The 22,663-nt window shown below is 46.7% G+C and overlaps 1 protein-coding gene across 1 annotated transcript; it reads right to left on the bottom strand.

Moving 5' to 3' along the window:
* Positions 1 to 9,677: 9,677 nt before the first annotated feature.
* On the bottom strand, positions 9,678 to 22,455 carry LOC109378389 (complement C3 alpha chain-like; the record flags this gene model as incomplete). Its single annotated transcript, XM_019634784.1, has 20 exons — positions 9,678 to 9,862; positions 9,955 to 10,090; positions 10,187 to 10,270; positions 10,838 to 10,921; positions 11,120 to 11,209; positions 11,453 to 11,558; positions 12,399 to 12,488; positions 12,607 to 12,694; positions 14,183 to 14,234; positions 14,339 to 14,429; positions 14,549 to 14,608; positions 14,757 to 14,915; positions 15,566 to 15,729; positions 17,120 to 17,276; positions 19,205 to 19,303; positions 20,303 to 20,462; positions 20,774 to 20,849; positions 21,320 to 21,523; positions 22,210 to 22,296; positions 22,389 to 22,455. Coding segments are annotated over 20 exons (2,196 nt in total), but the record flags the coding sequence as incomplete, so codon positions are not given.
* Between the last annotated feature and the right edge of the window lie 208 nt (positions 22,456 to 22,663).

The raw sequence follows: 22,663 nt of genomic DNA, 5'->3' as shown, positions 1-22,663 counted from the left end.
TTGCACCCTGCAGAAAGGCGCCTGTGGGTCACAGGGCTGCCTTTAAAGCTGGGGTTCAGCCACTCCCCTTTTCCCCTCTACCTCCTCTTCTTCCTGCCCACCACCCCCGGCCTGTCCCATCTCACTCTCACTCACACAGTCTCTCACACTTTCCAGAGGCAGCTGAAGATGTGACTCAGGTGGCAACTGGAGAACAGAGGCCCCAGCTTTCCCTTCTGGTGGCTTCATTCACTTGGTGGCCAAAGATTAATTGACCATCTCCTGTGTGCCAGGCACTGTTCCAGGTTTGAGGACATAGCCATGAAGAAGATAGACAAAAGTCCCTTGTCTTGTGGAGCTCTTATTCAAGTTGGGTGAGAAAGACAATGAGCCCAATAAATAATAAAATAATACATAGGGCTTTAGATGCTGATAAGAGCAATGGAAATACAAGAGTGGTTTGTGTGTGCATGGGTGGATGGGTGTGTATATGAGTGTGTGTGCATGTATGTCTGTGTGCGGGTATGTGCATGTATATGCTGTATGTATGTGTGTATGCATGAGTGTGCAGATTCAAGCATGCATGTATGTGTGCATGTTTGCAAATGTGAGTGTATGGTCTGTGTGCATGAGTGTGCATGAAGGTGTGTGCATGCGCACACATTGCATGTATGTCTGCATGTGTGCACGTGTGGGTCTGTACATGTGTATGCATGTGTGTTTACATCTGTATGGTGTTTACATGTGCACGCACATTTGTGTGCATGCTTGTAACCATGCATGTATGCATATGGAAGTTTCAAGTTTTAATTGTAGCTCACAGTCATGAGGTAGAACCATTGTCCACCCAGTTAACTAAGCCCAAGGCCTGGGAGTCATCCTGGACTCCCACCCTCTGTCTTGTCTCCACATTCCACCCTTCAGCAAATCCTGATGATTCACTCTCCAAACCAGATCTGAAATTCAGCCACCTGTTTCCATCCCAACTTCTAGCACCCTAGCTAAATGCTATGAACTGAAAGTTTGTGTTCCTGAAAATCCATATGTTGAAGCACTAATCTCAAGTGTGATGGGATTTGGAGGTGGAGCCTTTGGGAGATAATTAGGTTATGAGGATGGGGCCCTAATGATGGTATTAATGCCCTTATAAGATGAGACATGAGAGAGGTACTCTCTCTCCACCATGAGAGGACACAGTGAGCAGGAAGCCAGGAACCCGATCAAGCTGGCACCCTGATGTTGGACTTCCAGACTCCAGAACTGTGAGAGATAAATGTCTGTTGCTTAAACCACTCAGTCTAAGATATCATGTCATAGCAGCTCAAATGAACTAAGACATTAGAGTGCCCAACGTTTCTTGCTTGGATGATTGTAGCAGCTTTCCAGCTGGACATCACAGTTTACCTCTTGCCATCTTAAAATTCATTTTCTATTTCCTAGCTAGTGTGACCTTGCTTATTTATTTATTTGTTTATTTATTTATATTATATTTTATTGAGGTGAAATTCACATATAAAACTAACCATTTCAACATGAGGACTTCAGTGTTATTTAATATATCTAAATTTTTTATTTTATGTTTTAAGAAATTTTGGGGGGAATAGTGTGTTTTTCCAGGACCCATCAACTCCAAGTCAAGTGGTTGTGTTCAATCTAGTTGTGGAGGGTGCAAGCTCTGTGGCTCATGTGGGGATCTAACCGGAAACCTTGGCATTATAAGCACTGCACTCTAACCACCTGAGTTAACCGGCTGCCCTATTTAATACATTTACAATGTTGTGCAACTCTATCTAGTTCCAAACATTTTCAATGTTTTAAAAGGAAAATCCATAGCCATTAAGCAGTTATTCCCATTCCCCAACCTCCGCAGCCCCTGGCAACCACTAGCCTGCTTTCCTGTTCTATGGAATTACCCGTTTGGGATATTTCATAAAAATGGAAACATGCAATGTGTGTTCTTTTGTGTCTGGCTGCTCTCACTGAGTATAATCTTTTCAAGGTTCATCCACATTGTAGCGTGTGTCAGAGCTTCGTTGCTTTTTAATGGCTGTTGTGTGGATGGACCACATTTTTGAGTGCCCATTCATCTGTTGATGAACATTTGTTTCCACCTTTTGGCTACTGTGAATCATGCTGCTGTGAGCCGGCATGCACATGTATTTGTCTGGGACCAGGTTTCAATTCTTTTGGGTACCGAACTTGGAGTAAAATGGCTGGCATTAGCTTTAAACACTTAAGGCAGCTCTCATCTCTCCCCTGTTTAAAGTCTTTCAGTGGTCTTCCATTGAGCTTATGGTGTTAGCAAATTATGGCCAAATCTGGCTGACCCCTTAATTCTGTACAGCCACAGGAGTGTCTCTGAGGGGTGGCAATTTACTGAGCCATAGAGACCCAACTGGGGTGACATTCTCTGCCCACTAATCTCCACTCCACCTCCCTGGACAGCAGCCAATGCCTCACTACTGTCCACACTCTGTGCTGGTCACACTGGCCACTACCTGCACATTGGCATGTTCTCTGTTGGTGACTGTCAGACATCCAGTGGATGAATCTCATTCTGGGTGTTGGTGACTCAACACATTGCCTTACCTCTTGCCAGCTAATCCAGATGAGACAGCTGGCTCTTGGGAGAGAAGCTGGCTGAGACCTGGAGCAGAAAGACAAACTGGCTTAGGGTCACCCTTCACCCACTCCTTTTGCCTGGACCTCCAAGCCTCAGGTTGATCACTCTTGATCCAGAGAATGTCTCCAGCAGAGCAGGAAAGCATGCCCATCACCCCGATGGTCCATCCCACTCAAACAGGGCATGGCAGGGTCAAAGTACTTTCATAATATCCTTGATTTTATCTATCATTTTTCAAAGCCTAGAATATTTACTATCTGGTCCTTTAGAGAAAAAGTTTGCCATCCCCTGAGCTTAGAATAGACACTAAGTGGTCTTCACTCTCTTGCACCCCTTGCACACTTGCTCACATTGCAACAAGTGTCTCAGGGCCTTTGCACTTACTCTTCTCTCTGCCTGGAGCAGTCTTTTCTAGACCCCTGCATGGCTGGCTCCACTTTGTCATCTATACCTTGACTCAAGAACACCTTCCTCACAGGAGCCTTCCATGATCACCTGTATTAGGCAGGTTCTTCAGAGAAACAGAACCAATATCTAATGTATATTTATATCTAATCTATATCTATATCTATATTTAATCTATATCATCTATCTATTTATGTATATATAGAGAAAGACTGAGAGACAGAGACAGAGAGATTTATTTTGAATAATTGGCTTGTGTGATTGTATGGGTTGGCAAGTCTGAAATCCACAGGGCAAGCCAGCAAGCTGGACTTTCAGTTGAGTTGATGTTGCAGTCTTGAGTGTGAAGGCTAGAAACTCAAGCAGAATTTCTATACCACTGTCTGGAATTCCTTCTTCCTCAGGACCTCATTTTTTTGCTCTTTGTCTCTTTAGCTGATTGAATGAAGCCACCCATATTTTCAAAGGAAATCTGCTTTTAAAGTCAACTCCCTGTAGGTGTGAATCCCAGCTTAAAAAACAACTTCATAGCAACATTTAGACTGGCATTTCCCAAACAACTGATCACCATAGCCTAGCTAAGTTCACACATGAAATGAACCATTCATCAATCTAAATGACCTTTACTGATGGCCCCATCACAGGAAGGGCTTCACATGTCACCCTGTGCTCCTTTCCTCACTGTCTGAAATCAATTTCATGCTGTCTTTAGAATGTAAGTTTCATAAGATCCTGTCTGTGCTGTTCACAACCTAGACCCATAGATGCTCATACAAAACAATACCCCATGTATTAAAGAAATGGAGAAAATGGACCTCAGGGCAGGAGAAAGAGGAAATAAACAGGACAAGAAATGAGATGGACATAAGGGGGGCAGGCAGATGTCAGCTGGGATACCTAGTGAATGATGAGAATCTTTGAGTCTCCCCTCCACAGAGGTTTCTGGCTACTGGGGACTGGAGGAAGAAGGGGTGCTCTGTGAATGTGTTCCTCCCTAGTCCTGGAAGCATGTGGTGGGGGTTTCTAGGACCTGGGAGTCTTAGGGGAAGGGATCTGTGTTGGAGTGACTTCCAGGTTCAGGAGTTTTTCCCATGATGACCTCATCTAGAGCTCTGAGCCTGGAACCCACCCTCAACAGCCCTCAAGGGACTAGAGGTTAGAAGAGGTCTTTGGGGCCTCAGTTTCACTTTGCAGCCAGTGGTTCCACTCCACTTGGTGGCTGCCATGCCCACTTCCACCCACACAGTTCTGCTGATGCTGTGACCAAAATAGTCCCCAAAACTCTCTCCTCAGCTGCTGACTCATGCCTTCCCCTCGCTCACTCACTCAAGGCTCCAGCCCCAAATATCACCCTGCCTGCCCCTTACCGCCCCCTCCTGGGCACAGTCATCCCACACAGTCCTACAGAAGCATTGATGAATCTGTTCAGGCCCATCTAGAATATGGTAACTGTGAGAGTCTGTTGAGCCTGGAGAACAGCAAATGGAATGCAGGTGACATAGGAAATCCAGGGAGAGTGAACTGAGGATGAGGAATACATGAGATAATTATAAGAACAGGTGAGGATGCAGGTGAGAAAGGAGAGGAGGACTGTAGGGTTATGATGCTGATGAAGACACAGTTAAAGATGCAGTGGAAGGTGAAGGTGAGGATGCAGGTAACTGTGCAGGTGAGAATCTAGGTAAGAATGTTTGTAACATAAAGATAAACATAATTTACGATTCAGATTTAGATGTAGGTGGGAGCCAGGTAAGGAGGCAAAAATAGGCAGGTGGATACAGGTACGGGTGCAGGTGAGAATGTAGTTAAGGATGGTGGTAAGAAGACAGGAAGAGGGAGAGATCCGAGATGGCAGAGTAGATAAATGCTCTGCTTGCCTCCTCCCATGAATACATTAAAATTACAACTAAATTGTAGAACAGTCAACCTGGAGAACCGTCTAGCTGAGAAGGAATTTTATAACTAAGAATATAAAGAAGCAGCCATGCAGACTGGTAGAAAGGGTGCTTGGAGATGTGAAATGGGCTGCCTCACACCTCTGTGTGGCAGTTAAGAATTGGGAGGGATAACTCAGCCATGGAGGGTGCCCACCCCCAGAGGAGCGAGGGACCCCAGCCCCACCCCAGGGTCCCAGGCCTGGAGTATACTGGTGCCAGGAAGATGAACCCCCACAACATCTAGCTGTGAAAAACAGTGGGGATTCTGACCATCCAGGTGGGATGGAAGGCTGCGAGAAACCCAGATGTCCTCTTAAAGGGCAAATGCACAGATGCACTCGCTCTCAGGCACTCACCCTGGGCTCCAGCGGAGGGACAATGACTTGGGGGGGCATCAGAGACATATAGCAAGAGACTGAGTTGTGTGGCTTTGGGGCGAAAACTGAAGGGACAGTCACCATTTTCGCTGTGTGGGTTTCTTCTGTGCAGCTGGTGTAAGCATGCCATCCTTCCTGTGTTGGGCCCTCCCCCCATGCCCATGGCCAAATTTGAATCTGAATTGGTTTGGTAAGCTTCACTCCCTCCACCCAAGTGATCCCCCGAGACCCCACCCCATCCAACTTGTCCAGTGCAGGAGGCACATTCTCAGCCAGGAGCCAGCCTGCCCAAATGACACTTTTTCTTGGACACTTTCAGGGGTCCACATGACCCAGGCAGGTGGCGACTGACCTCGGTGTGCTCTGAGACTTTTGCTGAGTAGTTCCAGGGTCAGCACTGTTACCAAACCAGAATCTCCATTAACTTGGTGAACATTACTTATCCTACGCTGGTGGTTCTCTGAGACCTTGCCTCACACAACTTGCATACCACATGAGGCTTTATCAGCAGCTGACCCTAAAGGGAGCTGGCAGGTGGCAGCAGGTCTTGGGGTGTCCTGGCATTTTGTGGAGCTACCCCAAACCTGGTATTGTTGACAGACATCCTCAGTTCACAGCATGGCCTCTCTCACACACCTCCAGGCCCAGCACATTCAGCTACCAACTGTGGATCACCTTTGTAGTTCCTACTAGGTAGCTCCTGGCTGGTCAGAGTCAGTGGGTGACCTGGGCTTGTACTAGAGCCCCTCCCAAGAGGCCCCAGAACCAAGAAACATACTTGGAGACTGGCTTCAAACCACAGCAGAGTACTGCCCAATTAGGCCACAAGAAGCACATTGTGGATGGTATCAAAGGCACCGGCCTCTACTAAGGAAAATCCCTCAGTGAGGTAAGCACCCCCACACAGCAGCTGGTAAGCTGTAGATGTGGCCAAACCCCACAGCCAGTCAGCCTGAGGGTCAATACCACTCACTGATGTGCCAATAGCATTCAAGGTTCAACTATTACAGGAGGGCACACACAACCCACACAAGGGTCACTCCTGGACCACCCGGCTCAGGTGACTAGGGAGACTTTGCCACTGGCTCTCATAGGGCACCTACTACATAAGGCAACCCAGCTCAGACTGGGAGACATAGCAGATCTATCTAATACATAGAAACACATAAAAGAGGCATAAAAATGAGGAAACAAGGAAATATCTCTCAAATGAAAGAACAGGAGAAAACTCCAGAAAATGAATGAAACAAAATGTAGGCAAGCAACCTACCAGATACAGAGTTCAAAATAATAGTTATAATGATGTTCAAGGAAGTTAGTGAGAATGACAACAAAGACATAGCAAGCATGAAAGAGGACATAGAAACAACAAAAAACATTCAGTCAGAAGTGAATAATCAATAACTGGAATGAAGAATGCACTAGAAGGAATCACTAGCAGACTAGAAGAAGCAGAGGATTAAAGCAGTGATTGGGAAGTCAACGTAACAGAAACACCCAATTGAAATACCAAAAAGAAAAAAATAATTTTTAAAAAATGAGGATAGTTTAAGAGGCCTCTGGGACAACATCAAGCATACCAACATTCACATTATAGGAGTACCAAAAGAAGAAGAGAGGGAGCAAGGGATTGAGAGACTATTCGAAGAAATGATGACAGAAAACTTCCCTAACCTGGTGAAGGAGTTTTCTGTCATAGACACACAAGCCCAGAAAGTGCAGAGAGTCCCAAACAAGCTAAGCCCAAATAGACCCACACAAAGACACATCATAATTAAAATTCCAAAGGTTAAAGACAAAGAGAGAATCCTAACAGCATCAAGAGAAAAGCTGTTAGTTACCTACAAGGGAGCTTCCATAAGATTGTCAGCTGATTTCTCAACAGAAACTTTGCAGGCCAGAGGGGACTGGCATGAAATATTCAAAGTGATTAAAAGCAGGGATCTACAACCGAGATTACTCTACCCAGAAAGCTATCATTTAAAATCAAAGGAGAGATGAAAGAGCTTCCCAGACAAGAAAAAGCTAAAGGAGTTATCACCACTAAACTTGTATTATAAGGAATGTTAGAGGGACTTCTTAAAGATTTTATATATATATATATAATAAAATGTCAATAACTACATATCTATCAACAATGATTTTCAATGTAAATGGATTAAATGCTCCAAGCAAAAGACATAGGGTGGCTGAATAGATAATAAAACAAAACTTTTATATATGCTGCCTACAAGAGACTCGCTTCATATCAAAAGACATACATAAACTGAAAATAAAGGGATGGAAAAAGATTTTTCATGAAAATTGAAACAAACAAACAAAAAAGCTGGGGTGGCAATATGAATACCAGACAAAATAGACTTTAAAACAAAGGCTATAGCAAGAGACAGAGAAGGACCCACTTCTGGGTTTTTATTCAAGGAAACCCAAAATACTAGTTATTTCAAGGGGATGTGTGCATCCATATGTTCATTGCATCATTGTTTACAATGGCCAAGATGTGGAGGCAGCCTGGATGTTTGTCAATGGATGAATGGATAAAGAGGAGGTTTCACACATATCCAATGGAATATTGCTTGGCCATGGAAGGGATGGGTTCTTGCCATCTGCAGTGGCATAAATGGACCTGGAGTGTATTGTGCTGAGTGGAATATGTCAGTCAAAGACAGACAGATGAAACGTGATTTTATTTATACATGGAATTTAAAAAACAAAATTAACAAACAAACAAAACAGAAACGAACTCATAGAGACAGAGAACATTTTGATGGTTTGCAGATGGGAGGGGGTCGGGGGTTGGGTAAAAATGGGAAAGGATTAATACATACAAATTGGATGTTATAAAGTAGTCATGGGGATGGATGTAGGGTATAGTATAAGGAATATAGTAAAGAACATTGTAAGAACCATGTATGGTGTCAGAAGGGTACTGGATTTATCAGGGTGATAGATGGGAGGGAGGCTGGGGGACATGGTGAAAAAGGTGAAGGAATTACAAAGAACAAATTGGCAGTTACAACATTGTCATGGGGATGTAAAGTAAAGCATAGTGAATATAGTCGATGATATCATAGTAACTATGTATAGTACCAGGTGAATACTGGTCAGGGGGATCCCTTCTTAAATTACATGTCTAATCACTATGCTGTACCCCTAAAATTAATATAAAATAATATTGATTGTCAACTGTAATTTAAAATTTTTTAAAGGGGGGAAAAGGTAAAGGGGAATCAGAGATTCAAATTTCCAGGTATGAAACAAATATGTGATGGGGATATAATGTACAGCATAAGGAATATAGTCAATAATATTGTGCTATTATTTACGAATGTGTGGTTACGTGTCAGACGGTTGCTGGAATTATCATGGTGATCATTCTTTAGGTATACAAATATTGAACAATTATGGTATACACCTGAAACTAGCATAATATTGTATGTGAGCTATATTTTTTTAATAAAAATTTAAAATATATATTAATAGAAATACTCAATGCTAGAACTTTGAGACATTTCTGTTGGACTTGAACCTGGAGCTGCTACAGCCACCTTCCTCCCATGATGGAGGAGCCAGTTGAGGCAACACCAGGACAGCAGAACCATGCTGAGAAAGAGTGAGAAACCAGGGCTTGGTAACATCATTTGAGCCACTGGATGAAGCGTGAGCTGAACCAGACCTAATCCTGGGTTTTCAAGTTATATAAGCTAATGAAATCCCTTTTAGTTGGAAAAAAGAAAAAAGAAAGAAGACAGGAAGAGATCCAGGAAAGAATGTAGGTAAAAATGCAGGTGAGGACCCAGACGAGGATACAGAAAATACAAGTGAGGATGTAGGTGGAAAGACAGGTGAGAATATAAGGATACAGGTAAGCTTACCGATAAAGATGTAGATGGGGGCCGATTGAGGACACAAAAAAAATGCAGGTGGATACAGTAAAGGTGCAGGTAAGAGAGGAAGGAGGTAAGGATTCAGATGAGAATGTTGGTAAGAATTCAGGTGAGAATGCAGTAAGTAAGCAGGTAAGCAAGCAGGTGGGAACTTAGGTGAAGGGGCTTTGAGCTGCTGGTGAGGACAAGTGAGGACAAGGATGGTGAGGGCGCAGGTGAGACTGAGAATGCAAATGAGATTTCTTTCTCTCTTTCTTGCTTTCCTTCCTCCCCCTCCCTTCCTTTCTTTCTTCCTTCCTTCTTTCCTTGCTTCCTTCCTTCCTTCCTTCCTTCCTTCCTTCCTTCCTCCCTCCCTCCCTCCCTCCCTTTTTGGAAATTTCAAGTAAGCAGAGAACTGAGATGCAGGTGAGGCAGCTGGGAAACACAGCTGCCTTTTTCTCTCAAAGACCTCCAGACTTTGCAAGACACATGCAATACAACTGAAGCTTTATTGGGGGGACAGTGATGGGGGATCAGTTGGGACAGCCAAAGACGATCATGTTCTCCGTGAAGCTGGCCAGGTCCTGGCACAGTTTCTGGTTCTCCTGGTCTTGGCATTCATCGGCCTCTGGCCACAGCTCCACCCAGGTGTCCTTCCCAATGATGTAGCTGATGCTGGTGGGAAGGGAGGGAAGGAGGGCTGGTCAGGATGGGACCTGGGAAGGGTGTGTGGAGTGAGCAGGCGCATGCACAGGGTCAGCACTCACTTGGGTTTCCGACCCCACAGGTCCGATGAAAGGCCCCATGTGAGGTAGTGTTTCCCTTCCTGCAGCTTCAGGGATGCTCTGCACTTGATGTGACTGATGAACTTGCGCTCCTGTCCAACCTGCACCTCATCGGTGCCTGGAGGAAAGGGAGAGGGAAGCTGAATGTGTGTGTGGGGGTGGGTGGGGAGCTGGGGCAGTGCAGCAGGAAGAGGAGACACAGCACGGAGCTGACCTGATTTGATGATCTGCTTGATGACCATTACATACTCATCAAAGTCATCTGACAGCTCCTTCTTGTGTAGCACAGTCTTGTACACTGAGGGGAGATGACAGCATGGGTCACGGGCAGGGTTGACTGGGGGACACCCTACCTGCACACACACCTGGGCATATGGTTCCCCCCAAGCAGATCACAGCCAATCGTGCTACAGTCCCCATCTCCCTCTAGTAACACATGCAGCCACATGTGGTCATACAATTACTGTCTCAAACCATGCACACAATTATAGCATCCACAGCTTATCACATACACAAGGACAGCTACTCCTATCCAATGTCACCATCTCACACAGTCATGGCTACCACAAGTACAACCTCACAGACTCACACAACCACATCTACTCACAACCATCTTTTCTCACACACTTGCACACACCCAAACACAGTTCCCCACACAGTCAAGGCCCCTCACCACCCACCTACCCACACACACACACACACACACACACGACACCCACAACCCAGCCTGAAGCATAGCCACATGCAGCCGTGGCCACTCATGACCATATCTGCCATTATACAGTCTCACACACACAATCAAAGCCACACACACCATCACTCACACACGATCACACATGCAGGTGTCTCCGTTACCCCCACTCACCATAGTCCACTCCCGGCTCACAGGCCTTGTCCAATCTGTCCTCCCAGGTGACCTGCTCATTCTCGTGGTGCATGAAACAGTTCTCTACGCAGTGGTGGGTAGGGAACATGGTCTAAGTCCCACTTCTCACCCAGGGCCCACCGCCCATGGATGTGGCCAGCCCCAGGCCCATCCCTCTTGGTGTCCACTGGGTGTGGGCTTTACAAGCCTTATGGGTCACCCCCATGGAAGTGGGGGATCCAGTGCGTGTGTCCCACCGCTTCCTGGCTCGTGTGCACCCACCTTCAGCACAGCGACACATTTCATTGTGGCAGAGTTTGCTCAGCATTCCGTCCTCCTTCTCTGGGTGGTAGAACTGGGTGCAAGTCTTATCTGTGGGAAAGGGGGTGGGAGGTATCAGACCGCTAGGGCCTCCACCAAGACCACACCCGCAGGGCTCAGATTCCCAACTCCAGTCCCTCAGACCCAGAGATGCTAGGTCCTGAACACTGGGATGGCCAACTCACAGATCCCTGGGACTCCCAGGCCCCCAACTCGCAGATCCCAGGGGCCCCAGGCTCCCAGCTCACAGATCCTTGGGACCCTCGGACCCCAGGCCCTAGGATGGCTCCTCACCCAGGTTGTAATAGGAGTACACCTTGACCGCTCCAGGCTGGATAAGCCCCACATTAAAGAACCGGTGAACTTTGAATGCTAGACATTCCTCCTGGGAGTGCGAGATCTGGGGAAAAGAGGAGGTTGGTCAGTGGGGTGACATGGGAGAGAGTCTGGCATAGGTACTGGGGGTTGGAGCAGTGGTGGAGAAATGGAGGGATCAAGGAGAAATCTGGGTCGGAAGGATGGGGGGCAGGAAATGGCAAAGATTTATGAGCAGTTCATCAAATCTATTTTCTTTTTCTCCAAGGCTCACAGCTAGATTACACTTCTCAGCCTCTCCTTCCATTTAGTGTGGCCATGTAGTTGAATTCTGGCCAACAGATTGCTATCTATGCCCTTAAAAATATCCCATGATTATCAATACTGCACTGTATATTTGAAAGTTCTAAGATAGTAAATCTTAAACATTCTCAACACACACACACACACACACACACACAACTATGTGAGGTGATGGATGTGCTAATTAACCTTATTGTGGTGATCATTTACCAATATACACATGTATCAAATCATTACATTGTACAAGTTAAACTTACACAATGTTATATGTCAATTATATCTCAATAAAACTGAAAAAATAAATGAAGAAAAAGAAGGAAAGAAGGAAGGAAGGAAGGAAGAAATATGTATATGTGATAGACATGTATATTTGAAGAAAAATGCTAAGAATTAGTGAATTTGGGTAAAGGATATATTGAACTTTTTAATACTGCTCTACAAATTCTCAGTGAGGTTGAAATTACATAAAAATTAAAATACACACAAAAATAGAAAAACCCATCTCATGCACCCTCCCCTTTTTTTCTAGAAAGAATCTTGGATCCAGCAAGGACTCCAAGACAAAGACCAGTGAAGGAAAAAGCCAGCCAACTCTGGGTCAAGGTCCCAATGCAAGCCTTACCTTGTCCAGGTAGATGATGAGGGTGTTCTTGTTGGTGAAGGCCTTGTTCAGCTCATACTTAGAGATGTATCTGTCAGTGCCACTGCTCAGCTGGGGAAGGGCAGGGCTTGTAAGAACCCCTCATGGAACGCCATCCCTCCCTCCAGCCTCTTCCAGGCACCAGGCTCATGCCCACTGACCCCAGCCCCCAAGCCCAAGGGCTTCATACCAGGTTGAGGTCACCAATATCGGGAGCAAAGCCAGTCATCATGGATATATCCAGGATGGACATAGTGGCATCATTGTCTCCCAAGTACCTGGATGGTGCAGAGAGAGAGAGGGGTTGAGTCTCAGGTGGGGTCAGCCTTGGGGGTCAGTGCCTGAACAAGAGGGTCTGATCAGGGACTAAGGCTTCTGGTGCCCACACGGCAGCATAGAGGGATGTTAGACTTTGGGAAACACTACCCCAGGGGAATAAAGGAAAGGTATCGTAATGGCCAAGGTGACTAATTGCTCGGGTTCTGGAGCCCAACTGCATGGGTTCAAATCCCAGCTCTGTATGATATTTGATGAGTCACTTGACTTCTCTGTGCCTCAGTTCTTCAGGGAAATGAAGACAAGAATACGGGCAGGTCTCACTTTGCATGATTCCGTTACCATGGTCTAGCTCAACACCACCAGTCCCCCAGCAACACAGTTCTAATTTCAGCACCATGGTATATTAATTGTGAGTACAAATCTTGGTGCTAGGTTTTCAGTCCACCAATCACTACAGAAATAACAGGTGCACATCACAATCAATGACCAATTACCTCCCTTCTTTCAAAGTCTGTCAGTGACGGGTCACTGAGCGCCCACCATTCAGGTCACACACAGATAGCAAAGCATGTAGTTGTGTTACTTCCATCTCTCCCAGTGAAAAACCCATGTGACATTTTACCAACATGGATCATTGAAAGAGGGAACTGGCTAACAACGATAAAAGTGTGGCAAAGGAATGAAGAGTGGTAACGCTGGAAGTAAAATTTCAATAGCACATATATGGAGTCACAGAAGAAAACAGCAGAGCATGGGATTGTGGACCCTGCTGCCGTGGGAGAGGCCAGCTCGGCAGCAAGTGGAACTCAGTGAAGGCCAAGTGCACTAGCATAAATGAGGAAAGTGGCCTCCAAAAATCAAAGACGTCCCAGAGGCATTGACATCGGCAAAAAACTTCACAGTAAAGGAACTCTCAAATACCTCATGACATTGAAAGCTCAAGGAGTAAATTGTGGAAGGTGACCCACCTTGAAAGGGAATTTGACAATTCACGACGTCATAGAAAAGATGATTGCTCCATACCATAAGTTATACAAAGAGAAGAGAGGAGGCACTGTTCAAACTACAGTGCTTTGGGAAAGTGCTTCACAAAAACAAAACAAAACTTCAATTTCAGTGTTCTAGTGTTTTAAATTACAGTACACTACACAAGTTCTCGTACTATAATTTTCATTTCTCTAGACATTTATAACGAGAGTTTTCGAGGTTGTGATAAAAAAATGTAAAGGTCCTGGAACGATTGTGATTTTCCTCACTGATTATTAAGATCACTTTGCACACTCTCAGCTTATTTGGTCATAGCTAGTCTCACACTGCCATGGAAAGCAACGACTGCCTGTGCTATCCACCTCCGGGCGGGTACTCAGCACAGCACTAGCCATATAATACACTGCCAGAAAGTATTAGGTACCACAGATAATACTTATAAGAAGACTTACTAGAGACACAGGGATGGCCAAGATGAACCCCAATGACCCATCTCTTACCTGGTACAGATCTCAAGGTACATGGTGCTGTTGGCATCCTGGGGCTTCTTGACTAGAAACATAAAAGGCAGAAGGATGGGGTGGGGCCCAGAAGAGGGGCAGCCACTAGGATGGCAGTGGGGGAAGGGTGACAGATAAAGTCTTTATTCCTTCTACCTGGTTCAGGGGCTGGTCGTATGTTAACCCTGAGGTCGAATTTCTTGCAGGTGGCTCTGCCTTTGACCTTGGCATGGTACATTGTTACCACCTGGTGAGATGGCAGAGGAGACTAGGTGTCAGCTTACTTGACTTGGGAAGAGGGTCCCTTTGGGGTAGAGGGGCCGAGAGAAGGTGGTGAGCCAAGCGGGTGTGGGTTCCATTCCTCACCGACAAGGTGCCTTGTCCTTTCCCTTTAGCTGTCACTGTGAAAGCCTCATTTTCCTTGGTCTACAGGGAATGGGGAGAGAAAAGAGAGGTTGTTGGGAACCCAGCTTTCCCCTGGCTGCAATGGTCATCTGCCCTCCCTCCTGCCTCCTGGCAGACCCTGACTGGCATGGAGGACGTGGGCAAGGAGGGTTTGGCTGAGTGGCTGTACCTCTTCAGAGCGCAGGAGGCTAGCGGACTCCCAGAGAATGCGGTGCACCACCGGAGCACTGCGGCTGGGTAGGTTGATGGACACATCCAGATTCAGATCATCATGGTCAGGGACGTCCTGCTGGTATTGGGCCAAGGCTTGGAACACCATGAAAGTGGCCTAGAACCCATGAGAGAGAAAGAGCGTGACCTGGGAGACTGAGATAGCAGTTCAAACCCACTTGGGGATGAAGAGGCTCAGCTCAGAGCTGGGGACACTGAGCATATGATCTAGTGTCAAAAGTGACACTTGGCATGTGATTGAGAGCCCATCAGAGAAAAGGGGGAACAAACTGGAGACTGACTTTGCTGAAGCTTGTGGTTGCTAAAACCATGGTGTAGAACCCATAAAGGATAGAGAGGCTTGGATCATGCTCTAGAATAACTGAGAACATGGTCTAGAACCCACTAGAGGGAGAGAGGGACTTCATTAATTCCCTACAATAATTGAGAACCTGGTCTAGAACCCCCCAGTGAGATAGGGTTAGATAGGGAGCCTGATCAACCGGGAACATGGTCTAGAACCCGCCAGAGAGAGGCTCACGCCTGAACCTAGGCCTCGAGAACATGATCTAGACACCAGGAGGGAAAAGGTGACTCAAAACACAGCTTGAGGCATCCAGAATCTAGTCTAGAATCCACAGATAGATTTGCTACTAAAAAAACCAAACACAACTGATGTGGCCACTTCATTCCAATAACTGCTTCTTTTGCTCTCAGCAGCCAGAAGAGGTGAGGATGCAGCTGCCTGGGGGATGTGGGACCACTTGCCTGGGTGGAACCATAGCCACCTCCATAGTATCTCTGCTCGTTGAGCCAGCGCACGACTGGAGGCACAAAGTCAAAGTCTTTGAGCAGCAACAGGGCCAACAGGGCATAGGATGTGGCTTCCACATTGTAGAGCCTCTGGCCAGGCTCCTCCCAGCGGTTCTTCTCTGCAGAGAGAACATCAGCCCCATGCTTACTGCTCTGTCCAGCCTGGAGATAGCTCCGAGAAATCCCAGAAAACAGACTCATACGAGACCTCTTGGTGTTCAGGTGTCCTGCCCAACATTTGAGGCCCTCAATATGCTGTTTCCGGCCTCCCACTTCCCTCATCAACCCTCACTCCTCAATTTAAATTCTGAACTGCAGCCCCACTGATCTATGTGAGACTCCTTATACTTGCCATGCTCATTCTTACCTCTGAGCCTTTGCATATTCTGTTCTATTTGGAGCACCTTTTCTCCATCTACTCCTGGTTAATTCTTACTTATCCTGAACAATTCAGCTGTAATGGCACCCTAAGACAGAGTGAGGTCTTTCCTTCTGTCTCTCTAAGCATCCTGTGCTTCTCCTGTGGCAGGACTATGATGCTCTACAGAAATCTATTAAGTCGTTTCTTTCTTCAACTAGAGTGAGGACATGATTGCAGGGGCTCTGCCATATTCACTGTGATGTCCCATGTGCCTAAAAAAGTACTTATAGCATAGACTGTTGCCAAGAACCATTCCCTCCTGTTCCTGCGCACACAGTTGGACTCCATTTCCCAGATGTCTTTGCAGGTAGGCATGGTCACATGACTGAGCTCTGTCCAATGGAATGTGGACAGCAATGATGGGGCCCCTTCCATGCCTGGTCTACCTCCCTTGCACAGTTTTCCTGTTTCCCCTTCTGCTTGGATGGAATGGGTTCCAAGGCTTTGGGGTGGCAGAGTCATGAAAAAAAAGAGCCCGAATCTCTGTATCACTCATATGAAGGACAGCTGTTACCAGCAAGAAACCAACTTTTGTGTGTTAAAGTGCGTCAGTATACATTCAGATATGTTATATCAGTAAGCATAAACCTGATATGGAACCAAATAATTAAGTGCTCACTATGTGCTACCCACTGTGCTAAAATCCCTATGCCGTTATCTTATCTCATCCTAATTACCCTTGAAATAATGATAATGTTATTAACAATACTGAAGGCAATAAAAACATCAGTGATAGATCTCTTACTGTGTGCTAGACTTTCTTCTATCTGCATCACTCATTTAATCTTTACAACCACCCTATGATGCAGGTGTCATTTTAAACACAAGGCCCAGAGAGGTTAAGTGAATTATACAAGGTCACGCAGTGAGAATGTGGCAGAGTGGGATTTGAACTTGAATCTGATATCAGAGCCCTGTGTCATAGCAAGTGCTCAACACACACTCGTTGAAAGATTCAATGAATCTTCTGGTATCACAACGAGGACTTTTCAGGCCTATAGCCGTCTACCCCAGTTCAGCTTAGCACCATCCATCCCAGCTCAGCTTAGAGCCATGCATCCCTCCTTGCCCATCATGCTGTCCCTCACCTGTGGCTGTGTTCAGAAATTTGGTGAGGCGGGAGCCGTGCAGCTTGTCCAGCTGGGCCAGGGCATAGCCAGCAATGGCTACAGTATATGGTCTCCGCAAGTTCTCGTACTGGGCTTCAAGGAAGTCTCCTGCCTTATTGATGCTGCCCTCCAGGCTCTATGAGAAAGATTGGGTACTCTGGTCAGGTGGGCACTGCTGCCACAGGAACCTGGCAAGGTTCACATAAGCACCACTTCCTGGGCACAAGGTTTCTGTCCTTGAGACATATCTGTCTTGGATCTGTCTATTTTTGAGGATTTCCCAGACATATTAGCCACCTTGAATTGCTTTGTTGCTGAGTACCTACTATGTGGCTGGTGTAGTTTATATACCCAGTGGTATACTGGTAAATGTTTAACAACCAGCTATCTAGCCAGGGCGAGGGTTGGTTTATAGATTGCCAATTACTATGGTGTAAATACTCCCACCGTGGCCAGCTTCAAGCTAACATTGTGATGTCCCGTAACATGAAGTGGGAAAGAGATGCCTAAAGAAGTCACTCATGAGCTAGAATGAGCCAGGGTTAGCATACCACTGGAACCACCTCTTATCCAGTTATCATCATCATCATCATCATCATCATCATCATCATCATAGCTAACACTTACTATGTGCTAGTCACACATTCCCTCATTTAACCTTAAAATCCTATTAGTTAGATATTACTTTCACCATCATCCCTATTACAAAGATGAGACTACTGAGACCCACAGAGACGAGGGCCAGAGGCAGACATGATTTGTAGTGTTTGCTGATTTCCATAGTGTAAATACAACCATGTCCGATTTCAACCTACCAATGTGGTGTCACCGAATGTAGAGTTGAGAAGAAATGTGTATAGCACAGTATTATACAGTATGTCCACCATACAGGTATGGCAGACATAAATAACCTCACAAGCATAGATAATGATAAAAGTTAGTAAAATAACAAATGATGAGTTTTGAGGATGTATTACCTTTGTTTTTATGTTTAATGTTTAGTCTAATTTATTTAAATGTAAGTTTATATAATTTAATTTTTCATAATGATTGAGTTTAACAAACAGCTTGCAAAATTCCTGGAATATTAACAAATGATTAATATTTCAGTTAGTTTCAGCACACTCTTGATTTGAACCCTAACAGTCTGGTTCCACAGCCTATGCTATACTCCATTACAAGGTCGCTATGTTGAAGTAGAAACTATTTCTTTTGCCTGCCCAGCTGTGTCTCCTACATCTACCCATGCCTTTTGTAGGAATGTCTGCTCCTCCATTTCATTCACACGGCCACAGTGGAAGAAGCCGTAATTGCCCAGGAAGACCTACTTCCGGGTCTCAGCTGATTGGTCCAGAAGTGATCAGCTTACTCAGACTGAGCAATTCAAAATTCTTCCCTAGGAATCAGAAAGCTCTAGCCTTGATCTATTTCCCCAAGGAAGGCAGTCATGTTCTGCCAGGCAGGCTGGTTGGCAGAGAAAGCTGAATTTGGGGGCAAGAAGAGAATGAAGGACACAGGAGAGATGAACAAAGTATCCTGGCAGGGTCCCTGAGGCCACTTTCATCTTTGCACTTGATAAATTTTTGGATGCTTAATATATTCTCCCATTAATTTTTGCATAATGTAGGTCACACGTGTGTTACATCTAGAACAACTCGGAGAGTCCTAAAACCAAACAAAGATTATTATACCCATTTTACAGATGCACACACAGAAGCCCAGTGAGGGGAAGTGGCTGAGAGTCTGTAAAGTCAGATCTATTTGACCCTACAGCTTCTTTTCTACAATAATTTCTTTCAAATCTGCAAGGTTTGAATCAGAAAGGTCTGATTTTTCTTGGTCATTAAAGGTAACAGCCTTCTCCCCTCCATCACTTTTCTGGGGTCCTGAGGAGGGAGAAGCAGCTGAATGAAGGTGGGATCCTGAGGTTCCCCACTTGGGAAGCTAAAGGTCAAACAACACACTCTCAAAACCCTAGGACAAAGCAAATGGAGTGATCACAAAACCTCCAATTTCGATGTGCCCTGAGTAGCAGGGGGGCGGGAGAAGATGGGGGACACTTACCTTGACCTGTCCCTCGCAAATCTCTTTAGCCTCCTGCAGTGCAATGACCACGAAGGCTGTGAGGGATACGCCTATCTCCTCAGCATTCCTTAGGCCACCCTATGGTGTGGAGCAGGAAGCAAGGATGGGTCATCAGTGTGTCCCCACATTCCAACCTGTAGGTCAGGGCAATGCTGGATCTCTCCCCAGTGTCTCACAGGACGAGTGAATGAAAGAATGAAACTCGAGTATTCATTTGTTTATTCACTCATTCTGCAAATATCTCTGGTGCTGTGGACAAGATGGTGGACAAAAACCAGACACTGGCCCCAGCCCTCATAGAGCTCCCCATCCAGCAAGGGAGGCAGGCATGAACCAAACAGCTAATGACAGATACAGCGTTACAAACTGATGAGTGCTATGCAGAAGTGGGTGTGGCATTGAGAATGGATAGTGAGAGTGTGACTCACTTGGGGAGGTTGGGAAAGGTGTCTCTGAGGGATGACAAGCAGAGCCACAATTTAAGGAGTAGGATTCAACTCTCAAAGAGGGCAGGGGTAGCATGCTAGGGAGCAGGAGCAGCACGTGCAAAGGCCCTGTGGCTGGACAGAGCAAGGCTCCAAGCAGTACAGCTGGAGTGTGGAGAGAGGGGGAAGGCTCTGAGGCTGGAAGCCCCAAATGTCAGGATAAGGCAGTGATTCTCCAACTTGAGCATACACTAGAATCAACTGGGGTAGGGGTTTATTTAAACTCTGATTCCTGGGCCCCACCCCTAAAGTTTCTGATTCAGTGCATCTGGGCTCCAGCCCGAGAATGTGTTTCTAACAAGTTTGCAGATGATGCAGGTGCTGCTGGTCTGGGGAGAACTCTTTGAGAACCACAACTCTAAGAAGTTCTAAGTTTATTTTCAAAGCAAAGGGGAACCAGAGAACTTTCATTTTGCATTGGACTCTGCAAGTCTCTGTTCTTTGCAAAAGAGGAATAACATTCTCAACTCCTGTATTCCTCTGTCTCTCCCACACAGTGAATTGGGCAAATGGCAGATGGAGCCTCTGCTGTTCATCCTGTGATACACAGGTTCCCTTAGCCCCCAGCCTGCCCTGAATCCCTGCCTCTTACAATCATTTGTGGGCTTATCACAGGTCCATCCTCCTGGAAGACTCCATCGGGCTTCTGCTTCTCCAGGATTAGCCACTTGACAGCCCCACAGATGACTTCGGAGTCGATGGCAATGAGGTTGGAGGCCAGAGAGAAGACCTTGACCACGTAGGCTGTCAGCCTAGGGGTGAGCAGGGGCATGAGCCAATTGGCTCTGGGATCTTGAGACTGCCATCCTAGCTAAACAATGAGCAGAGAGGGGCAGAGCCTGGCCGGGTGTGCCGTTTCTGTGTGCCAGGGCTCAGGACCCAGTGTTGCATGCAGACTGACTGCACTTAATGACTATAGATCACTTAGCTAATGGGTGCTTGGACTCTGTGGGTGGAGGGGTCCAGTGGCAGCAGGCTGTGTGCGGACACAAGCCTAGATCACTGTAGGCCGGGATCCAGGCCCTGCCTATGGGGGTGCAAGTCCAAGAATGGGCAAGCTCACCAGGTGCTGGATGGCCGGTGCAGGAAGGCCGCAAAGGCCTTGTTGGGTTGTCTGTAGGACAGCTCCTGGGTGTACCCTGCAGGGAAGAGATACATGTCACGAGAGGAGCAGGGTCTGAGTGGAGGTGGTGGCTGGTGTGGGTACACCGGAGAGGAGAGAGGTTTAGAAAGGGGACAGGAGTCTATCAAAGGCGGGACTGGGGTTCAGAGAGGAAAGAAGGGACTCAGTACTGGGAGAAATATCTGGAGGGGAGGAGAGCTTAAAGTGGGGAGGGATTCTGAGGGGGTTGGGGGATCAGAGAAAAGAGGGGTAAGGAGTACTCAGAGGAGAGGGGGTTCAGACAGGGGAGGATTCTCAAGGGGGTTCAGGGGAAAGGGGGCCTTAGTGCAGAGGGAGCTCAGAGAGGGGCTCAGAGGGCCCAGGTTCTCAAAGAGGGGAGAGCAGGAGATCTCCAAGGAGGGGCGTGGCCTTGATAGGGTGTGGAGTCTCAGGGGAGGAGAGAGCTCACAGAGGGGCGGGGCGTCTCTAAGAAAGGCAGGGACACACCCTTTTTGATGAGTTCCAAGGCCTCCTGCCTCTTATCTGGGCCGAACTTGTTCCACTGCTCCGTTTGGTCCAGGTAGTGCACCGCGATGACCGTTGGCGTCATGCCAATCATGTTTTGCTCCCCGCAGCCCGAGGGGGTCACAATGAGGTGCTCCAGTCGCTCTGCATCGATGGCGTCCTCCACCATCTGGGCCACTGGGTTCCCTGCAGCCAGGAGGAAAGATGGTCCTCAAGTTACAAGACCCACTGTGGGGTGGGGAGAGTCAGCGCTGCCCCCAGAGTTCCCAGGGTCTGACAAGCCAGGGCCAAAGAGTCAGGGCTAGGTTTGGGCTGGGGCATGAGACTGACGGGGAGCTGTCCCTGGGTCCCCTTGTTAAAACAGTGGTAAAATAATTCCAGGAACAATCCTCATGAATAATTACATAATGCTTAATGCTATTTGCCAAGCTCTGTTCTAAGAGAACACTAAGTAATATTTCCTTTAATCTTCCTAACAATCCTCAGATATTTGCCTCCATCACAGATAGGAACCAAGAGTCTCTTCCTGAAACCTTACGGCTGACAGGTTGCAAGGTGCCTTTCCACTCCTTCCTGTCCCTTTTCACCTGAGTCCTCCATCCTAGACAATTACTGGTAGGTCCAGAATTTCTGCTCCTGAACTTTATTGTTCCTCATTTAAATTTCTTTATCAGAAAAAGCTATTTGCTGAACTAAACACTGCCTGGAACTGTCTATGAACAGAACCAGGAGAGGCTATTCTAGGTGAAGTGGAGGAGAGAGGCGCCATGGTTAAATATTCCCGGAATTAGATGGAACTGGGCTCCCTTCTCAGGGGTCACGGCCCTCGACACCATCCTGGGCTCCATGGGGTTGGACCAAGGGCATCTCACCCTGCAGGAGGATCCTGGTCTCCGACTCCGTGTCGGGGACTTGGTCGCTGAGGTCTGCGGCTTCGACCTCCTCTCGCTGCACACCATCTGCGGTTGAATGGGGACACCAATGGCACCAGTCTCCTCCCACCATGCCCGGCAGCACCACTGAGGCCGCACCCTCACCTACAACAACTCACTTTGGCCCAGGTTTTCTGGATTCAGTGTGCGAACAACCACAGTTTTGTTCATTCTGATTCCTTCTGGCTGAGCAATGTTGAGGGAAGGGAAATCAGGAATAAAAGGACAGACAGACAGACAGCTAGTCAGCATGGTACTGCTCCGGGGATTACTGTAGCATAGGCATGATAGCATCGGCCCAGTCTTAGATGTGTGACTGGGAGCCAGTTACTTAACCTCTCTGTGCCTCAGCTTCCTTCCTTATAAAGAAGAGGCAATACAAACATCTACCTCA

This window comes from Hipposideros armiger, unplaced genomic scaffold (genome assembly GCF_001890085.2).
Source record: "Hipposideros armiger isolate ML-2016 unplaced genomic scaffold, ASM189008v1 scaffold_1937, whole genome shotgun sequence".
Lineage (NCBI taxonomy): Eukaryota > Metazoa > Chordata > Mammalia > Chiroptera > Hipposideridae > Hipposideros > Hipposideros armiger.
Note: the sequence above shows the minus strand (reverse complement) of the source record. Positions and strands in the feature narration are given on the sequence as shown.